Here is a 19,058-nt window from a genome sequence, read left to right on the forward strand (position 1 = left end):
CAATACAGGCACTAGGGTCCAGGATTTTTTTTAATTTATTTTTTTCCCAAAAATGTCGAAAATTCATCGTTTTAAACCATTCTGTGCATGTTCTGACAACCAAAAATTTTGCAAATTTTTGCATATTTGATCCTCCCTTAGAATTTATATATATATACCGTACCATACCCATACTAACGTACAATCTGATTAAAATAAACGATCTGACATATGCCAAGTCTAGAGGGTATGGTATAAGGGTCTGAAAAATTCCCAACGATGTTAGGACTGTCAAATTTGCGATTCAATTTTTTGGTCGTTCCCTCCGCGGGATTCGAACTGGTACCGCTGTGACATCTTTGGCACCACCGCCTGCACAAAGTCCATAGCCCTAAACCACTCGGCCAGCTAGGCTATATCGAGATATAGCTTTCGCTGGCCGGGTCATTCCTCATAGGATTAATCTAGGGCTGTAACTTAGTACACGATATATGGTAGTACGGGACAGTTCATCTAGGTGTTATTATGTAGGATAGAGGATCAAATTAATGATGCATGTAACAACAAATCAATATTATACAACGTCTCAGAATTTGACGACTCTATTCGCTACACTGCTCCATCGGATCAAATGGATACAAGGAAGATAGCGTAAACTTGTAGAAAGGTCTGAAAAATTCCCAACGATATTATAACTGTCAAATTTGCGATGCAAATTTTTGGTCATTGTGCAGGCGTTGTTGCCATAGATGTCACAGCGGTACGAGTTCGAGTCCCGCGGAGGGAACGACCAAAAATTTGCTTTGCAAATTTGACAGTTCTAACATTGTTGGGAATTTTTCAGACCCTTCTCTCTCACTATATATATACTTCGATAAATATTGAACGGTCCCTAAGTGAAATCAAATGAAGTACGCGACAACAAAAAGAGGGATTCGATATAACCATGCCCGGGGGCTTAAAATCTTGTTAGTAAATGCTGAATAACGCTCTTAAATATAGGTTTTGTCGGTTTCAAAAGCTCTGCCGATTCGGGACTTTATATGTTCGAGCTTATTATTAGGCTCATAAGTAATTGTTATATGGGACGAAACAAATTGGTACGACTTGACCTATTCGCCATAAGAAACAAAAGATGGCTGCGCCCATTAGGTTGTCAAACCGACTGCCTCTTGTAGTTATTCTTGGAGCAACAGGCTCAGGGAAATCCAAATTAGCACTAGAACTTGGTCGTGCATTTAAGGGTGAAATCATCAGTGCAGATTCTATGCAGGTGTGTCCCTTTCTTTAATAGAAGAAGTAGATTTGCGCTCTAACTAATTGGAGCTCAACGTCAAACAACAAAGCTAATTACATCAAGAGAGGAAAAAAAGGAAAACTATTCAAGCATACAAAAATATATGAATATTTATATGAACATAAAACACTAACAGTAGTTGTATTGAGGATTATACATGAAATACATGTTTTAAAGTTATGACACATAATATACAGAACTACATCGTTTATTATTCTGCTTTGTAACGGGAGAGCACGATTTGACTCACAAAATTATAATCTGCTCCCGAGGATCGAACCCTAGACTGCTCGGTGACAAGCCAGTAACAAAGCAATTCAGCTAAAGAATTAAACCTTCAGCCAAGTCAATTAACTGGCTGAATCTCACTACCTATTACAACACAGGTAGGCCATCCTGCCACATTTCCCTCACCTTAAGAGTCTCCGTACCACAAATGACTCTAACACTAGCTCAATAGTTAACCAAACCTGTGTGTTTTTTAGTTGGGTGTCAAATATAAAGGGAGAGTATAATTTGACTCACAAAATTATACTCCGCCCCCAAGGATCGAACCCTAGACTGCTTGGTGAAAAGCCAGCAACAAAGCGATTCAGCTAAAGAATTAATCCTTTAGCCAAGTCAATTAACTGGCTATTTAAATCTCACTACCTACTACAACGCAGGTAGGCCGTCCTGCCACAGCTTTAACCTATTTCCGAAGTATAACTGGTTCTGGTGTATTATTAATATTCCTTTTTGTACACAACTGAGAGCACATGATTGGGTCAGTGGTCAGAGGTTGCCAACACTGGAACCTGCTTGTTTCATCAAAACAATGATAAAGGTTAAATTGCCAGCATTCGAGGTAATTTTTATGTTTTAAGCTCCACATAGAATACTTTCAACTATTCCAAAACATCTGTATGCGATATTATTTAATCCATTTTAGAAATACAGAAAATACACATGTAACCAATCAATCAATATTGATTTATTGTCTGCCAAACAATAATCACATAACCAAAATGTGCATGTGTCATAAGAAAAAACTATGGAAAGCCTGATTAACAAAAAATGAACTTTTTCTGAGGATTTGAAAAATCAAAGTATCAAATATTTCTTCTCTCATCTTAAAAATATTTTACTTCGAAAAATTGAATGGAAATGAAGAATAGATGTGAAATATGTAACAATAGGAAAGTTCATTATGGACAAAATTAAGCTAGTTATGGGATATTTGATTATACAGATATCTCCTAAATGAAGGAAAAAATTATGGCGCTGATGCTTTGAAATCTGCCTTCATGCATTATTTTGACATTGTTTGACAAATAAACATTGAAAACTTTAGATATTTTTTTGTTTGACTGTTTTATTTTGTTGAGTTAATTAAAGTTTTTCAAATTTATAAACGATTTAATTTTCAAAGTTACAATTGATTAAAAACAAATTGTACTTGTATATAAATTTTTTGAAAATTTATCATTTAGAAATTAGCAAGTTTTGATAATCTAATGATAGAGATCAGTATATCAATTTTAAGTGATCTTAAAATATTTCTTAATGACTTCAATCAAAAATCAATTTCAATCAAATAATTATTTGAATAGAAATTGAAATAAGATCAACAGTATTTTGAGATAAAAAGCAAAGTGTTAATATTCCCACATATTAATATTTCTCTTTTAGAAAATATATTCTATACAGTCATTCTTGTCCAATACAATATTTTCATTAATAATTCAAATACTAGCATATTTCCTTATTTTAAGTGGAATTGTATTGTATCCCATATGGCTACTCATACTTGTTTAATCTCTGCACCGGATGTAGGGTATGACAACAATAATAGCAGATAGTTGACACCCGATTTTCATTGACTGGTTTAATAATTAAACAAAGACAAGGCTATGACATGATATACAGAAGTGGAAATTAAAATGGCCGAATTTTATTTATATAAATAACATTAGCATGGTCTGACCAGATCGGTAATTCCATCAGATAAATAACATTTTGACCACCGGAATGGGGATAACCCAGTATACCACAGCAAGGGAACTAAAATTATCGGTAGTTTAATTTGATGAAACAGAAACTTCTAAAATAAAATGTTCTCACCACTGTCTGTATGGCAGCAGGGACTTAATATTACAGGGACTGGTCACTCCTAACAAAATCTATATAATGTACAAAAATAAGTAAACCTCCCTGGTCTTTATACTAGGTAAACTTAAAGCCTGTAAGGTTTATATTTTACTTATGCATACTGGGAAAGAGAAATAATTCTGTAATCTAGTGATACAAGTTATAAAATTAACAAAATGATAATGATAAAGTTATGATGAAAATACTGAGGAAGGGTGTGTGTCATTAAAACACAAAATTGCCCCAGAAAAAATCAATGAAATTGGTCAACTTCTAACTGCTAATGAAGTATGTTTTTTCAAACTCATTATTATACAATAAAAATAACATTTTAAAATGAGTCATTGCTTATGCTCCAATTAGTATTTCATTTGTGCCTCAAACCATGTCTTATTTGTGCCAACTACAAGTGACTTTGATATAATATAGTCATACTTTCTGTTAGCCAGCATTATCTGTTTCAAAATAATGTATCCCTGCTCACCAGGAAGAAGTGGAGGTTGGATTTCGGGCAGGATAAGTCATTTAGCGTTGAAGGTTAAAACACTGAAATTGCATTTACGGCGTAAGCAGAGTATTTAGTCGTCTTAAAATCATCCTAAAAGCACTATACATGTTTATTAACTATAAACCAGCTACAACCTAACAGGTCTGTTCTACGCCAATGGACTTTTTTTTTTTTTTTTTTTTAAATATTACTAGTATTATAATATAGTCCCTAGTTCTACATTCCAGGCTTACAAATCATTAAAACTATTTACTGAAACTTTATTTATCTACCATTGCCTAAGTTACTGGAATAAATAATTAGTTATTGGCACACCGTGTAGCGCAAATGAATTAGTGAATATTTAAAAAAAAAAAAAAAGGTATGACATCCTTTTCAAGAGGTTTCTTTAATCTTTTAATTTGTAGTAAATTCAAAAGGTTAAAAAACAGAAAGGCACAATGATTAACAGCTAATTGGAGTATAGTTTTTGAAAGTGGAAATTTTTACATTTCTTTCTCAAGACATAGCTCCATATAGGTACATTTATTTAGTCATTATTTTATTGTTATTCAAAGCACATTTACTAAAATAGCCATTACCATTCAGCAGATTTTTCTCTTCAATTTGATACTAATTTAGTTTTAATAGATGCATTAGTTTTTACAAACACTTAATGACAAATCAACTTTTATGAACCTTTAAAAAAATGTGATTTTTTTTTGTCAATTGTTTAAAAAGACCTAATTTTGAACTGGAAAATATGTACAGTCCTCTTTTTTCAATAAAAAAAGATGTATTGCCATTCTCTAATCTTTATCTTTAATTTAGTACATCAGTCATCAAAATCCATCCAGTAGTTTTTGCAAACATCCCTAAAGCAAGGTTGCCCTTATTCCAACAGAGACATTTGAGAAAAATGGTTAATGAACAACCAAATAACCTATATAGATTCCCCTCTAAATATACACTCCTTGACTGCAGCTTCCAACAGGCACTTGTTTCTTAGTATTTAGACAAATTTTGAAGAAAATGAAAAAAGTCTGTGATGAAACTATTTCATATGTTGTAGGCATGTGCATTGCCTAAAGAAGCAAGCACTGTGAGGTTCAACATTCTTGGATTCTCATTTTTAACCTAAGGTTGCACTACACAAATGGGATTTAGGTGCACTGTTTCTTACACAAAACTGACCTGGTCTAATTTTGTAAAACATGAAAATAAAAGGTGAAACTTGGTGGAAATATTGATTGTGGATAGTAGAGCATTTATACATGAATAGATGCAATACTTGTGAAGGTAAAGAGGTGTAAAATGCATGCTTTAAGCTATCCAGAAAGATTCAGGTCCTCATCGGATTGGGTTCTCTTCCCGGCACCAACTGGCTGTTTTTCAAAAGTGCAAAATTTCGCAGGAACTTTAAAAATTAAAATCATGAACAAATGAGCAGAAAAAGGTACACTTTTTATTACTTTTTTTTTTACAATAATACCATGCCAACATGAAAATAAAAGGTGAAACTTGGTGGAAATATTGATTGTGGATAGTAGAGCATTTATACATAAATAGATGCAATACTTGTGAAGGTAAAGAGGTGTAAAATGCATGCTTTAAGCTATCCAGAAAGATTCAGGTCCTCATCGGATTGGGTTCTCTTCCCGGCACCAACTGGCTGTTTTTCAAAAGTGCAAAATTTCGCAGGAACTTTAAAAATTAAAATCATGAACAAATGAGCAGAAAAAGGTACACTTTTTATTTTTATTTTTTTTTTACAATAATACCATGCCAACTTCCTTTTTCTGGCAGTTTTTAAGTGCCTGATATTTTGAAAATTATTTTTGGGAAGGCATCCAAAATTTGTTATGTAAATTGATGTATATTTTTATTATGTTACCATGGCTACAGATTTTCATAACGAAGTAGAAAAGAATATCAATTTTTTTTTATGGATCTCCATAATGTAAGGTTTTGAAATATATATACTTTTTACAGGAAAAAATGCTGGATTTACTTGTTTAAGTGTCTCAATATAGCTTTATTTCCACAAATTGTCATAAAGTTATCTACAGTGACCCATCTATATAGTGGAACCTAATGAGCAGCTTCATGATCAGCTATTAGTAGGTCTGATTCAGAATATGTGTACATGTATGTATAAAGTCTGGAAATTTTACACATAACCTGTGATGTAAACAATTACACATCAAAGTGATGCAACTGACAGCTTGCACAAATTCTAAAAATGATTGCCTTTTTCTGTCTTAGAAAAACCATGCTTTGATTTGAATAATACAATGAGGTCTCTATGTTTTCCAGTGTAAGTTTGGTTCTGGAACAGCCAAGACCATCCAATATTTCCCAAACTTTTCTATGAATTTATTATATGATACAGAAAAAAAGAGAAAGGAATGCATTGAAAACAAGTGTCAATTTTCTTGTGAAACTTCTGTAATAGGGGTATTTGTGCATTCTATGAAACCCTTTCCAGTTTGATAACAATCACTTGGGACCATCTTAAGATTGTTTTTTTTTTCACATATACACACATTGCAGTTGAGCTTACCTGTGCTTGCTATTATTTTAGGGTATTATTAACAATATTTGTATAGAGCACTATTTTATTAAAAAATACTCTAAGCACTTTACAATAATAAGCACTAAAATGCAACCAACTTCATGTAGACAAAGTATGTATGCACATTTTAAAACAGGTACTCAACCAGTTAAAATTATACTTAACCAGCATGTGAGATCGGACCATATATCATATATGATATACCATCATACAATAAAATATGAATAATACTGGATAAACATATCTAAAAAAAAATGTAATAATATAACTTGGAAATATAATTATGATTTAAACTCAGAAATAATAGATTCATCATGGATATGTGTCACATTTCTTAAAAAAAACTTTATAATTTTTTTGAAGTGATGAAGACCTTGTAAATTGAAAACACGATAGGAAGGGAAGGAATAAAAAACTCCTTTTAAGAGCATGCCAAATAGGCATTTTTACAGGAAACCATAGTTTCATTTTTGTAGTCCTTGGCATTAGACTAGAATTTAGCCCAGCTGGTGTTAACCTGAAAGAGAAAGAAGTCACAAGCTAAAATGCTTTGACACTTGACTTTTGAAAGTAAATAAGGATCAATTTAACTTGGCAACAATAATGCTCATATACTAATATTGCATGTCCATGGTACTGGTATAAAAATAAATGTTGAAGTAATGTATTAATTTATTGTATTATGATTTTCTTTGTTTTACTACTACATGTACATGAATCTTATTAGATTAATCAAATTAGAATTTTGTCATTTTAAGACTTTTTTTTAAGGAAAAGAAGTACCATACATGTACATCCATTTGAAATAAAACTGAATATTCAGTAAGTGAGGTATATTTCATTAGATACATGTACAAATGTACATGTATTTTTATATTCAATATACATGTAGATGCATGTATATACAATATAAAATGGGAAAAAATTACAAGTAACATAGAAGTGTTGACTTCAATCAGGGCATAATAGTTTAAAGAAGGATATTGTTGTATTTATGGAATTGAATACATTTTGTATAAGTAAAATTGAATCAGGGTCTATTGTAGAGGGAGTAATCAGCAGAAAACTTCTCCTTCTCACTGCTCCCATTTGTCTTTGACAGAGAGATGTTTTGTAATAGACATAATAGATTACAAAAAATTTACTAAAACTTCTCCTTGCATCGATGTTTTATGGTCACCAAGTTTTTGTCTTGACTGAATATTGCAAATTTAAAAAGTATCCTTACATGTATATATGAAAAACTATGCATATTTATAAATAGAAGGAAAATCTATTTCGATCTTAGTTTGGTTGACTGAAAAATTCGAAAGATCTTTTGGAAACAATCTGAATACAATATCATTAAAACCTATGATTTTTCAACACTGTATACTTCTATTCCCCATACTCAATTAAAATCCCTACGTAAAAACATTATTCATCATTGTTTTTCCAAAAAAGATGGTACACCTAGATACAAATATATAGTTCTTTGTAGAGATTCGTCATACTTTGTAAGAAGTAATTCCAAATCATCTTCCAAATATACAGAGGAAGATGTTTACAAAATGCTGGAATTTTTAATCGACAACATATTTGTCCAATGTGCTGGACGTGTTTTTCAACAAACGATCGGCATTCCAATGGGAACAAATTGTGCTCCTTTACTTGCTGACCTATTCTTTCACTCTTATGAGGCTGACTTTATAGCTGATCTGATCAGAAAGAAAGAATATTGTTTGGCTAGATCCTTCAATCTCAGTTTCCGTTATATAGATGACATATTATCTTCAAACAATCCTAATTTCGGGGATTTGATACATTGCATCTACCCAAAAGAACTTGAGATAAAGGATACTACAGACTAAGGGAAAACTATTGACCAAACTATACGACAACGTGATGACTTTTTATTCAGAATTGTCAACTTTCCTTTCATCTGTGGCAACATCCCTTCAGCACCTGCGTATGGAGTGTTCATGGGTTATGCCAGAGCTTGCCGAAACTACGCAGACTTTTTATATCGCACTAGAACTCTAACAAATAGGCTTCTGGAACAGGGTTATGTTGCTACAAGATTGAAGTCATCACTACAGAAGTTTTATGGTCGTCATCATGAACTCGTTGATCGTTATGGTGTGTCCATTTGCATCATGAAAACTGATTTGTTCCATGTGTCATAGTTTTCCTTTCCTCTTTCGTTTACCCTGGACTTGACTTTTTATGAGCTTCTCGGCAGGTGTTTCTAGAAAAGCAGAGGACGCCTACCCTACCGGTGCATCTGGTCCATGCTCCCAGTTTTTAGTGGAGTCCGAGTTGCTCATTTGCTTTTGTTACTTTGTATGTATGATTTTAGTTACCTTATGTTCTTTGTTGTGTAAGTCTGTTTTCCATGTCGGGTCTTTGTCCCTGGATTACATTCTTTTGATTACCGCTATAACCTTGGTTCCCTTGATTACTCTTTCACTTTAATACACAACACTGATTTTAAATGAATACTTGGAGGTATTTACTTTGATGCTCTAAAGACACAGGGTATAAACTCACATTTTCTGTAATATTCATTCTTTTGACATTTAGTACATCTACATGTTGTATTAAAAAATAGATAATTTTGTTGTTTAAACTTTTGTTTTAGATATATAAAGGCTTGGACATAGTAACCAATAAAGTGACGAAAGAAGAAGTACAACAATGTCCTCACCATATGATAGATTATTTAGACCCTTTGATAGAAAACCACACCGTGGTAGACTTCAGAGACAGGGCTGTTCCTATTGTATCCTTGATATTATAGACTTTATAACACATACCTATGTTATCAGTGATGACACAGGTGTCTCATTAGTACCCTGACATATCTTTGTTATGTCTATATGGGTTAAAATTTCCTTTCAAGAATGGAGGACCTGGACTTTCCAAAGTTTCAAATCAATAGATCACTTGAGTAAGTCCAGACCAGTAAACAAAGGGACAGTGCAAAGAGTTTAAGGTCAAAGAACTAGGTAAATGAAATTCAATAAATATCTTGCTTCAAACCCTGGATCCATACTAATTTGAAACCCCAATCTGGTGATAGGTTAGGTGGGCCCAACTTTCCCTCTTTTAATTGAGGTCTGACATTCCTTGATATCACAGGTGTCTGGTTATGGATCAAGGAGGTCTGACTTTCCTTGATATCTCTGAGGTCTGGTGATGGATCATGGAGGCCTGACATTCCTTGATATCACAGGTGTCGGCCCATGGATCATGGAGGTCTGATTTTCCTTGACATCACAGTCTGGTGATGTATCACATTGAGGTCTGACATTCCTTAATATCATATATGCCTGGAGGTTGATTGTGAATGTCTGACATTCCTTTATATCTCTGTACCTGGTGAAGCATTTTGGAGGTCTGACATTCCTTGACATTACAGTCTGATGATGGATCATGGAGCTGTGACATTCCTTGACATCACAGTCTGGTGATGTATCATTGAGGTCTGACATTCCTTAATATCAAATATGCCTGGAGGTTGATTGTGAATGTCTCTGACATTCCTTCATATCTCATATGTCTGGTGATGGATCATGGAGGTCTGACTGATATTCCTTGATATCTCTGACATCTGGTGATGGATCATGAAGGTTTGACACTCCTAGGTATCTCTGATGTCTGGTGAAGTATCATGGAGGTCTGACATTCCTTGACATTACAGTCTGATGATGGATCATGGAGCTTTGACATTCCTTGATATCACAGGTGCCTGGCCATGGATCATGGAGGTCGGACATTCCTTGATATCTCTGACATCTGGTGATGAATCATGAATGTCTGACATTCCTTGATGACACAGATGTCTGATGATGGATCATGGAGCTGTGACATTCCTTGACATCACAGTCTGGTGATGTATCATTGATGTCTGACATTCCTTAATATCAAATATGCCTGGAGGTTGGTTGTGAATGTCTTTGACATTCCTTCATATCTCTGATGTCTGGTGATGGATCATGGAGGTCTGACTGATATTTCTTGATATCTCTGACATCTGGTGATGGATCATGAAGGTCTGACATTCCTAGGTATCTCTGATGTCTGGTGAAGTATCATGGAGGTCTGACATTCCTTGACATTACAGTCTGATGATGGATCATGGAGCTTTGACATTCCTTGATATCACAGGTGCCTGGCCATGGATCATGGAGGTCTGACATTCCTTGATATCTCTGACATCTGGTGATGAATCATGAATGTCTGACATTCCTTGATGACACAGATGTCTGGTGATGGATCATGGAGGTCTTACATTCTTGATATCTCTGACATCTGGTGATGTATCTTGAATGTCTGACATTCCTTGATATCTAATGTCAGGCCATGGAACATGAAGGTCTGACATTCCTTGATTATGATATCACAGATTTCTGATGATAGATCATGGAGACATTACACTCCTTAATTTCACAGATGTCTTGTGATAGAACATGATGTTAAAACTGATTTATAAAAGAGACCAATTTATTTTCCTGAACCTTTACTTTAGATAGACAATATATTTCATTCAAATAAGATACCCATAGTTGTTGGAGGGACCAACTATTACATAGAGTCATTGGTGTGGAATACACTTATTAACAATCAAGTAAGTAGAGGACTTATAATGATTAGGAGGGAAATGGGATTTTGAGGATTTTTTTAAAATGAATTCCTTTACCTATCAGGTGAGAATATGACTTCTATTGGTAAAAAGGGTCAGTGTGGTTTTCAGGTATTCCTTACATAAAAGTTTTAACCTCCTTGTAGATAGAGACTTTGACTGGTACAGGCAATGGGTTTTTGAGGTACTCCTTATATATATCAACTACCTGGTTAATCAAAGACTGAACATCTTCAACATTGCTAAATGGTGAAAATATTGATAAATTTAAAGAAAAAAAAAGGCTGTTAGTTGGAAATTTCTACCAATGCTTTTTTGTTTAGTGAAAAAAAGTTTTTACATTGTTGAATTCACAAAATTCGTAAAGTGATATCAACCTTCACCATCTTTGACGAACAGAACTATTAAAAAGGGTTGTAACTAAAGCCTCTGCTTTTAAAAGAGGAGCACTGTCTAGCTAGATTCTTGAACCTCAGTTTCCGCTATATAGATGACGTATATAGTGATTTAATACTGTTAAGTCACATCTTTCCCAAAGAACTTGAGATAAAGGATATTATAGACACTGTGAAGTCAGCCTCGTATCTTGACCTACACTGAGATCAGTGGTAAAGGAAAACTATTGACCAAACTATACGACCAACGTGATGACTTTTCATTTTTTATGTATTGTCAAATTTCCTTTCATTCGTGGCAACATTCCTTCAGCACTTGTGTTTGTAGTTTTCATATCACAACATAGCTTGCTGTAACTGTGCAGACTTTTTGTACCACACTAGACTTCTTACAATTGGGCTTCTGGAACGGGGATATGTTGATACAAGATTGGAGTCATCACTACAGAAGTTTTATGGTTGTCATTATGAACTCGTGGATCATTAAGTAATGTGAGCCATTGCCATCACTTGCCTTGGTTGTAGGCGGTGGCGGCAATGTTGTCATTGTTTGGTAAACTTTTCTTTAATCATCTTCTCTGAAACTACTTGTTTTAAATGAAACCATTCTTATGGTACCTTGCACAAAATTTGCCTTTAGATTTTTGATCCTTTAAAAAAACATGGCCTTCATATCTATTTATAGAACATAGGGGGTAAAGCCCTGTTTATCAAGTTTTATCTCAAAAACTATGAGGGTATGAGGAAAAATGGAAGAGACCTGTCTTCTTCAGCTTGAAGAGCTCTTCAAAAGTTTGTATTGGGATAACGTTGTAGGATAACTCCTTGTTAGAGTTATTGCCCATCAAGCCAGAAAACTGATGTGTTTTTTGCAGTTTTATGCCAATATTTTGAAAACCATAGTAGAAAGAAAAAACTTTTATATGTCCGCATTAATATTGGTATGGCCCGCATTATGTAAGTCCATAATGTCCTCCTGAGACACTTGTTTTTGTGTCACAACTTGAATATTAGATAGTTAATCTCTATGTAATTTTATAACAAGGTTTTAAACTACACAAGGAGTGTTGCTATTGATTTTGGGGATTATGACCATAACTGTTTTAGAATGAAGGGCCAAAAAAAGGGCTTTCATAGAACTTAACTATATAACTCCAGTAAAAGCATAGGAATGCTTATTATAGTGTTCCACAATATTCTATACCACAATGGTCAGACTAGTATATTGATTTTGGGGTTAAGACTTTAACATTTTAAAATTTAGTGACCAGAAAGATGTATTTTCCTTTTGTCCATATTAGTGAATGGATCTTTTTTAGTATTGTATAACCAGGCGCCATACTACCAAAAGAAGGCTGGGATTGATTTTGAGCGTTTAGACATGAAGCTTTTTGGAAAAGGGGGCCTGAAACATGCATTTATCTTTTGTTCTTACAATAATTTAAGTAAAAGTGAATGGATATCATATAAATCCAACTACAAATGTACAAGGTGCCATACCACAAAAGGAAGATACAAATGTACAAGGTGCCATACGACAAAAGGAAGACTGGGATTGGTTTTTGGGATTGTGACTTGAGCCAAGTAAGAATAAGGGGCCACAGAGGGGCCAATAACAAGTGTTTTTTTTTATTTCTGGATAATAACTTTAGTAAAAGGGAATAAATGGCTTTGACACAAGATGCCATACCCCCAAAGGACATGTTGGAATTTGACTGAAACCATTTAGGAATAAGGGGTCATTAAGTGTCCACTTAAATTCAGGTCAAATTCTTATCTTATCGTGTCAGTTATCTAACTGTTCTCAAAATTCAAAGCTTTATCAAGTTTGAATGGTGTGTACATACTTGCCCCAATTGTTCAGGGGTTTGACTTCCACAGTTGTATCAAGCTGCACTCAATGAAGCATTTTATTAGCCAATATCTTGAAAATCATAGTAGATAGAAAAAAAAACTTAAATTACGAAATACACAAATACCAGTCATATTGATATTGCCTATTTCAGTCTGCTGTACATGTGTTTCAAGAGTTAAACCTTGCAACAGCAGCATTAGAATCAAATACATAGGAAGATTTAAATTTAAAAATCAATTGTGTATAAGAAGTTCTCAAACCTAAACTATCAAAATAAGAAGCCAAATTCATCACCAGGTGGTTCTGCCATGTACAATACAAGAATGAAGCCTCATTCATCACCAAGTGGTCTACCATGTACAAGCCTCAATGCTTCAAGGGAGAAATTTGTAACACTGCAATTATCTTTATGGTAAGGTTTTCAAAAGGCTCCATGGAGTCAAAGTTGTATGATGACTCATTATAAAAAGGCAAAAAATTATGTTTTATGCAGTTACTATAAGGCTTATAAAAGTCTATTGGGTCGAAGTTGTAGGATGAGGCAAAAAATAAACCAGGTGGGCAATTCAGGTTTCTGGGAGCCTCTAGTTAAATAATACAATTCATTTAGTTTTATAATGATTTCTGTGAATGTTTTAAGCAAAGCATTCTTATAAAGAGGATTTTCATTGATATACATTTAAAGCAGTGTGGGACGAGTTTAAAAACAATTCAGTCTCCTAAATAATATCCATCAAATTGAAATGAGACTTCTATAGTTAAAGCCATTTGAATACAGTGTATCATATGTGAAATACACAATTAGACTATAGTACTTTAGGTATGAATATTTGAACACTGTCTTTGAAGGAAGATATGTATACACCAACTATATAGTGTTGTCAAAGCTATATAGAAAGTGCTTGTCCAGTCCACAAACTGCCAATTATTGTTTAAAGTACAAAAGTTGATGATAGTAACTAAGATTGAATGAGATAAGCAAAGGGATTTTGAGGAATTCTGTATAATTTAATTTGATTTATACCGAGTCTTATGATTTATTGGTTCAGTGGGCAACAAAGTTTATATTGTATACATTTAATTAGTACAGGGAGGCTATTAATGTCAATTGGTCAGCAGCCTCTGATTCAAAAAATCCCATACTATGTTATGTTTGATTAAGGACCAAATCTTAATTTTGGAGTTGTCCCACAAGATTCTTGTGCAGACAAACTTCAATCAGTATAAAAAGGCTAAATCAGTAATTGGGATGGCAGCTTGTGTACATTTTTTTTTTTTTTGGTTAAACAGTTAAATAGAAGAGGAGCCCCGTGCAGGTCCGGGTGTTAAAAGAATAGGCCTGCTGCAGCGCTAAGCTTGTCGTAAAAGGCGACTAAATAGTGCTCAGAAACCTAGCCGGGGGCTGGGCGCTCTGCCCACAGAGCAACTGGGATGTGTGCCCCAGGTGGTGGAATGGGGTACCCCTGGCGTGTTACATGCTGGGGTTGTCAGGCTATAATACGGAAAACCTGACCACAAACCATAGTGGTGCACCGTGTTGGGAAAGATGCCACATTCCTCGCACGTTAAAGAACCCTGCTGTGGTATTTGATAGGAGTAGGAACCTTTGCGCTCCGCCACAGGAGGCTAAATTGCCCGACCTTACCCATCCCTCCTTTTTCCAGTGGCAATCAAAATTTGTCGATCCTATTATCCTTGTGTCCCATCCTTTTTTTCATTTCATGTTCATTTAATCATTCATTTCATGTTCATCGTCTGAATATAGCTGAAATATTGTTGCTCAGACGTTAAACCCCAACAAACAAACAAACATAAATAGAAGAGGACACTGATGGGGAGGTGTCATCCTGGTTTGCATACATTTAATTACCATACTAATTAAATAGTTAAATAAACAAAAAAGACAATGGGTTCATACACCTTGAAGACCTATAGTTTGTTTTAAATATGTACAATGAAATGCATAATATTTGTTTTTACCTGCAGAAAATATATGTTGGCATTCTGTTGAGTTTCGTTTTAGTATTGATTGCGTGTTTTATTTAATGTGTACATTTGTCTTTCATTTCTAATAATCCTATAAAAAATAAGTAATAATAAGTATTTTAATAACAAAATCAACAACACAAGATAAGGGACAAGAGAATTCATTTTCAGATAGCTTGAATCACAACAAATAAAATAAATAATTTGCATATACTAAGAATACATATACAACATTTAAGACCCATTGTATCAGTTGCAGCATTAAAATAAATATAAAATCAGGTTAAATTATCAGAAATGACAAAGCATGAAATATATTACAATGTTTGTATCGTATAAAAGTTCACTAATTAAGATGCAGTAAGTGAGAAACGGCATCTGCGTAGTTTGTCACAGTCATAATCCGCTGCTGATATCTGTCTTTGAGTTGCTGTAGTTGTGTGTTGATGCGTCGGTAAACTGGTGTAGTGGAAGAAACATCCTTTGATGGTCACACCTGGAAATACAGTAGTGGCAGCGTTATTGGTGGCAATCTCGTAGTCCATGAATACAGTCTGAGGTTGAAGTACAATGTTGAGTTGGCGAGATATCTCTTTGATGTGGCTGTAGAATCTGATGTAGGTTGTCTGGTCTTTGCCTGGTAGTAAGCCAAATACTAGTGGAAACATGGAACCGTCGATCATAGCATGGATAGTGTATAGTTGATGAAACAGTATGGTTTAATCCTGGTAGTTGAAAATATAAGCATGCGTTGGTGAATGTTGTCATCAGGCAGTAGAAATTGTTCCCCAGCAGTAGTTGTACACCATTTGTCTTGGAGGTTGGTGTCTATGGTAGTTTTTGGTAACGCGGGTCTGGTCAGTGATCTCTGGTGGTAAAGTGAAGTTTTAATTGAGTAATATGTAGGTAGCTGCTCTACCATCTGCCTGGTATCGTTGTTCCACTCTGGTGTGCGTAGTTTCACTGCTTCCTCCTCGTAGATTGTTGGTGCTGGTGTGACCTCGGATTTAGATCGGTCTTTCATTGTCTGTATTACCCTCATGACATCAATTTTGGATTGGTTGCTTGGGTGGTTGTGTTGGTATCCACGTTTGACCAGATGGCCATCATGCGTGTTGACTGTAGCAGGACATGTGTTGATAACACATCGCCAATATATGCGTGTGTTGCGTTGACTTCTGATGCTGTAGCGATACCCATCTAAGACTAAGCTGTCTTTGCCAAACTTGTTTTTAACAAATTCAAGTGCTCGTAGTTGTGCGAATGCCATTTTTACTTGGAAGCTTAACATTAAGGAATGTAATAAATTTCAACAGACATTAATTAAGGATAAACTATAAAACTAACTTTACAGTTTTATTTTTTTTATTTCATTAAGTTCATAATTTATTATGTAAATAATTGTATTTTTGTACTATAATCCCAATATTGACAACATGTACTAAAATAAAATATTACATAATGAAATATTTCATTTAAAACATCATCAAGTTTATTTTGATATTCTCATAACAATATCTTAAGATTTTAAGTACAATTCTTCAGGTAAAATACAGGTGCAATTAAGGTGACCAATAAAGAACAGACTATAATGATTAAAACAACAATTTCGTCTTTGTTTATTTAAACCTGTAATCAAATGTATGCAAACCAGGATTAAACCGATGGGGAGCACAGAAGGATTATAGACCTTTTACCACATTGTCAATAAAAGGGGACACTGATATTGATAGGGAGGGGCACAGAAATCTTGAGGAATTCCTTAAAAAAAGTGTTATAACCTGTTAAATAGAAGAGAACACTGATAATGATAGGGAAGGCAGAGAAATTTTGAGTAATACCTTACAACCTGGTAAATAGATGGCGCTCTGGTTAGGATTTTGATGATTTTTTTATATAAATCTTTAACCATAAGGTAAATACGACAGGCATTGATACTAATATTGTTAGGGAGGGCAGAGGAAAATCTTTATTTACCTTTAACCAGGTAAGTAGATCCACCTGGTCAGGGGATTGATACTGATAGGGGTAATGTTCTTGATGACTTCCTTTTATATGTGTAACCACCATATAAATAAAAAGACTATTGTTAGGAATAACCAGATTTACTGCTAAGTTCTTTAACTTGATAAAAGTTAATTGTATATGGGTTCAATTTTATGATTTTTCTTCTTATATATGGATAGATGTTCTAGAAATTAATGTTTTCCATGTGACCAAACATTTAGTGTTTTTTTTTCTTAGAAACTTATTATACAGAATGTATTTGACTTTGGTTAATGAGGCTTCATTCCAATCTAGACATTATTTGATTCAGAGATCAGGGTTATTCCCTTTATACTTTCCCTTATACACTTGACATTAGCCATATCATTAGACTTCCTCCATAATTAGTGCCTACTTGACCTTTTACATCACAGTCTGTATTACAAAGATAACTAACATATGGTGTCTAAGGTCATGACCTCTGATCAAGTTCCAGGACAAATCCTCAATGCAAAATTGATAAAGATATGAATTATAGTCATTGTTGGAAAGCTTAAAAATATACATGTATGATACACATTGCAGATTCTTATGTTTGTAAAATTACTACAACTAATGGTATGAATGCATTCCAAATTGTAGGTTGTGGGAAAACTTCAGAATTAATGTAATCAATGTGTTTCTACATGGTTTGTGGTATGTATCTCTGCAGGAAGTTTAGATCATCAGTTAAGATCAATTAAACTCTGTTTAACAGGTTACATGATACCACTTATCATAGTAGTATGTAAATTACCAACCAGTGCGAATGATTCTAGAATGAATGAATGAAAATATCATTTTTTAAATATTTTACTCTGCTATTTATGGCCTATTTTATGAGCTTGCTTGCCATGGTCTTTAATTTTATTTGCCTGGTCTGAAATTACTAATGTCACAATTTTTCTGCTAAGATCATAAAAAACTATTGCTTTTGGAAGACCTTGTTTTAAGTTAATAGATATTTATCCACTTCAAGTTTCATACAATGTGTTAAAACCTGTTATTAATTCAAAATATTAAATTTTGTACAATAATAACTTGAAAAGAAAGGCAAAAGAGGAAGATTTTTCCTGATTCTGTTACTTTCTTGAAAACTGTATTGTAATAGATGAATAAAATACTTTACTTAAAGTGCAATAGTATAACAGTGGGTTATGGCTGAAATCTGATGTCATCCTTTTGATTTTTTCATTTAATTTTTAGCTAATCTTGGCATTCGTCATCTGTAGATAGCAAAACTCCTCAGAAATTACATGGTAGACTTTAATCAAACTTAGTAGGAATGATAACTGAATTGTCTTGTGGTTCATTGAACAAGATAGCTTTGTTAGGGCTATTGCAAGTTCTTATTGGTTGATTTTTATACACCAGTCTTTTTTATGGGATGTTAATTACACTGTTGTCTGTTTGTCATTAGATAACTCAAGAACACTTCCACCAATTTTCATGAATTTTAGTGAGTGGTTTCTTTTTATTGGTGTGAGCTCCATTTCAATTTTTGTAAAAATTCTGATTTTATGATTTGGAATTTTGGGATAGGTGGTTAAGTTTTATGGACTCAAAAGCATTTACCAGTTTGTATTTTACTTTGGAAAATAATTTCTATTGTTGTAAGCTCCAATTTGATTTTCATGAATTTCTGATTTATTGTTTTCAAGTTCTTGTACTTAATTAGTCATAAAAAGGGTAGTTTCACCCATTA

The 19,058-nt window shown here is 33.9% G+C and overlaps 1 protein-coding gene across 5 annotated transcripts in view; it reads left to right on the forward strand.

The window, feature by feature from the left end:
* The first annotated feature begins 1,097 nt into the window (after positions 1–1,097).
* The window catches only part of LOC148630270 (tRNA dimethylallyltransferase-like), a 30,667-nt gene continuing 12,706 nt past the window's right edge, over positions 1,098–19,058 (forward strand). The window contains exons 1-3 of one of the 5 annotated variants that reach the window (XM_088564536.1): positions 1,098–2,123; positions 9,089–9,229; positions 10,979–11,077. In XM_088564536.1, the coding sequence (XP_088420662.1) occupies positions 2,094–2,123; positions 9,089–9,229; positions 10,979–11,077 (270 nt within the window). In that variant the 5' untranslated portion in view covers positions 1,098–2,093. The remainder of the gene's footprint in view (positions 2,124–9,088; positions 9,230–10,978; positions 11,078–19,058) is intronic. The other 4 variants (XM_088564534.1, XM_088564537.1, XM_088564538.1 and 1 more) reach the window with 4 other exon arrangements.

Source organism: Perna viridis, chromosome 1 (genome assembly GCF_037379345.1).
Source record: "Perna viridis isolate PV_CMFRI_1.1 ecotype Kerala chromosome 1, ASM3737934v1, whole genome shotgun sequence".
NCBI lineage: Eukaryota > Metazoa > Mollusca > Bivalvia > Mytilida > Mytilidae > Perna > Perna viridis.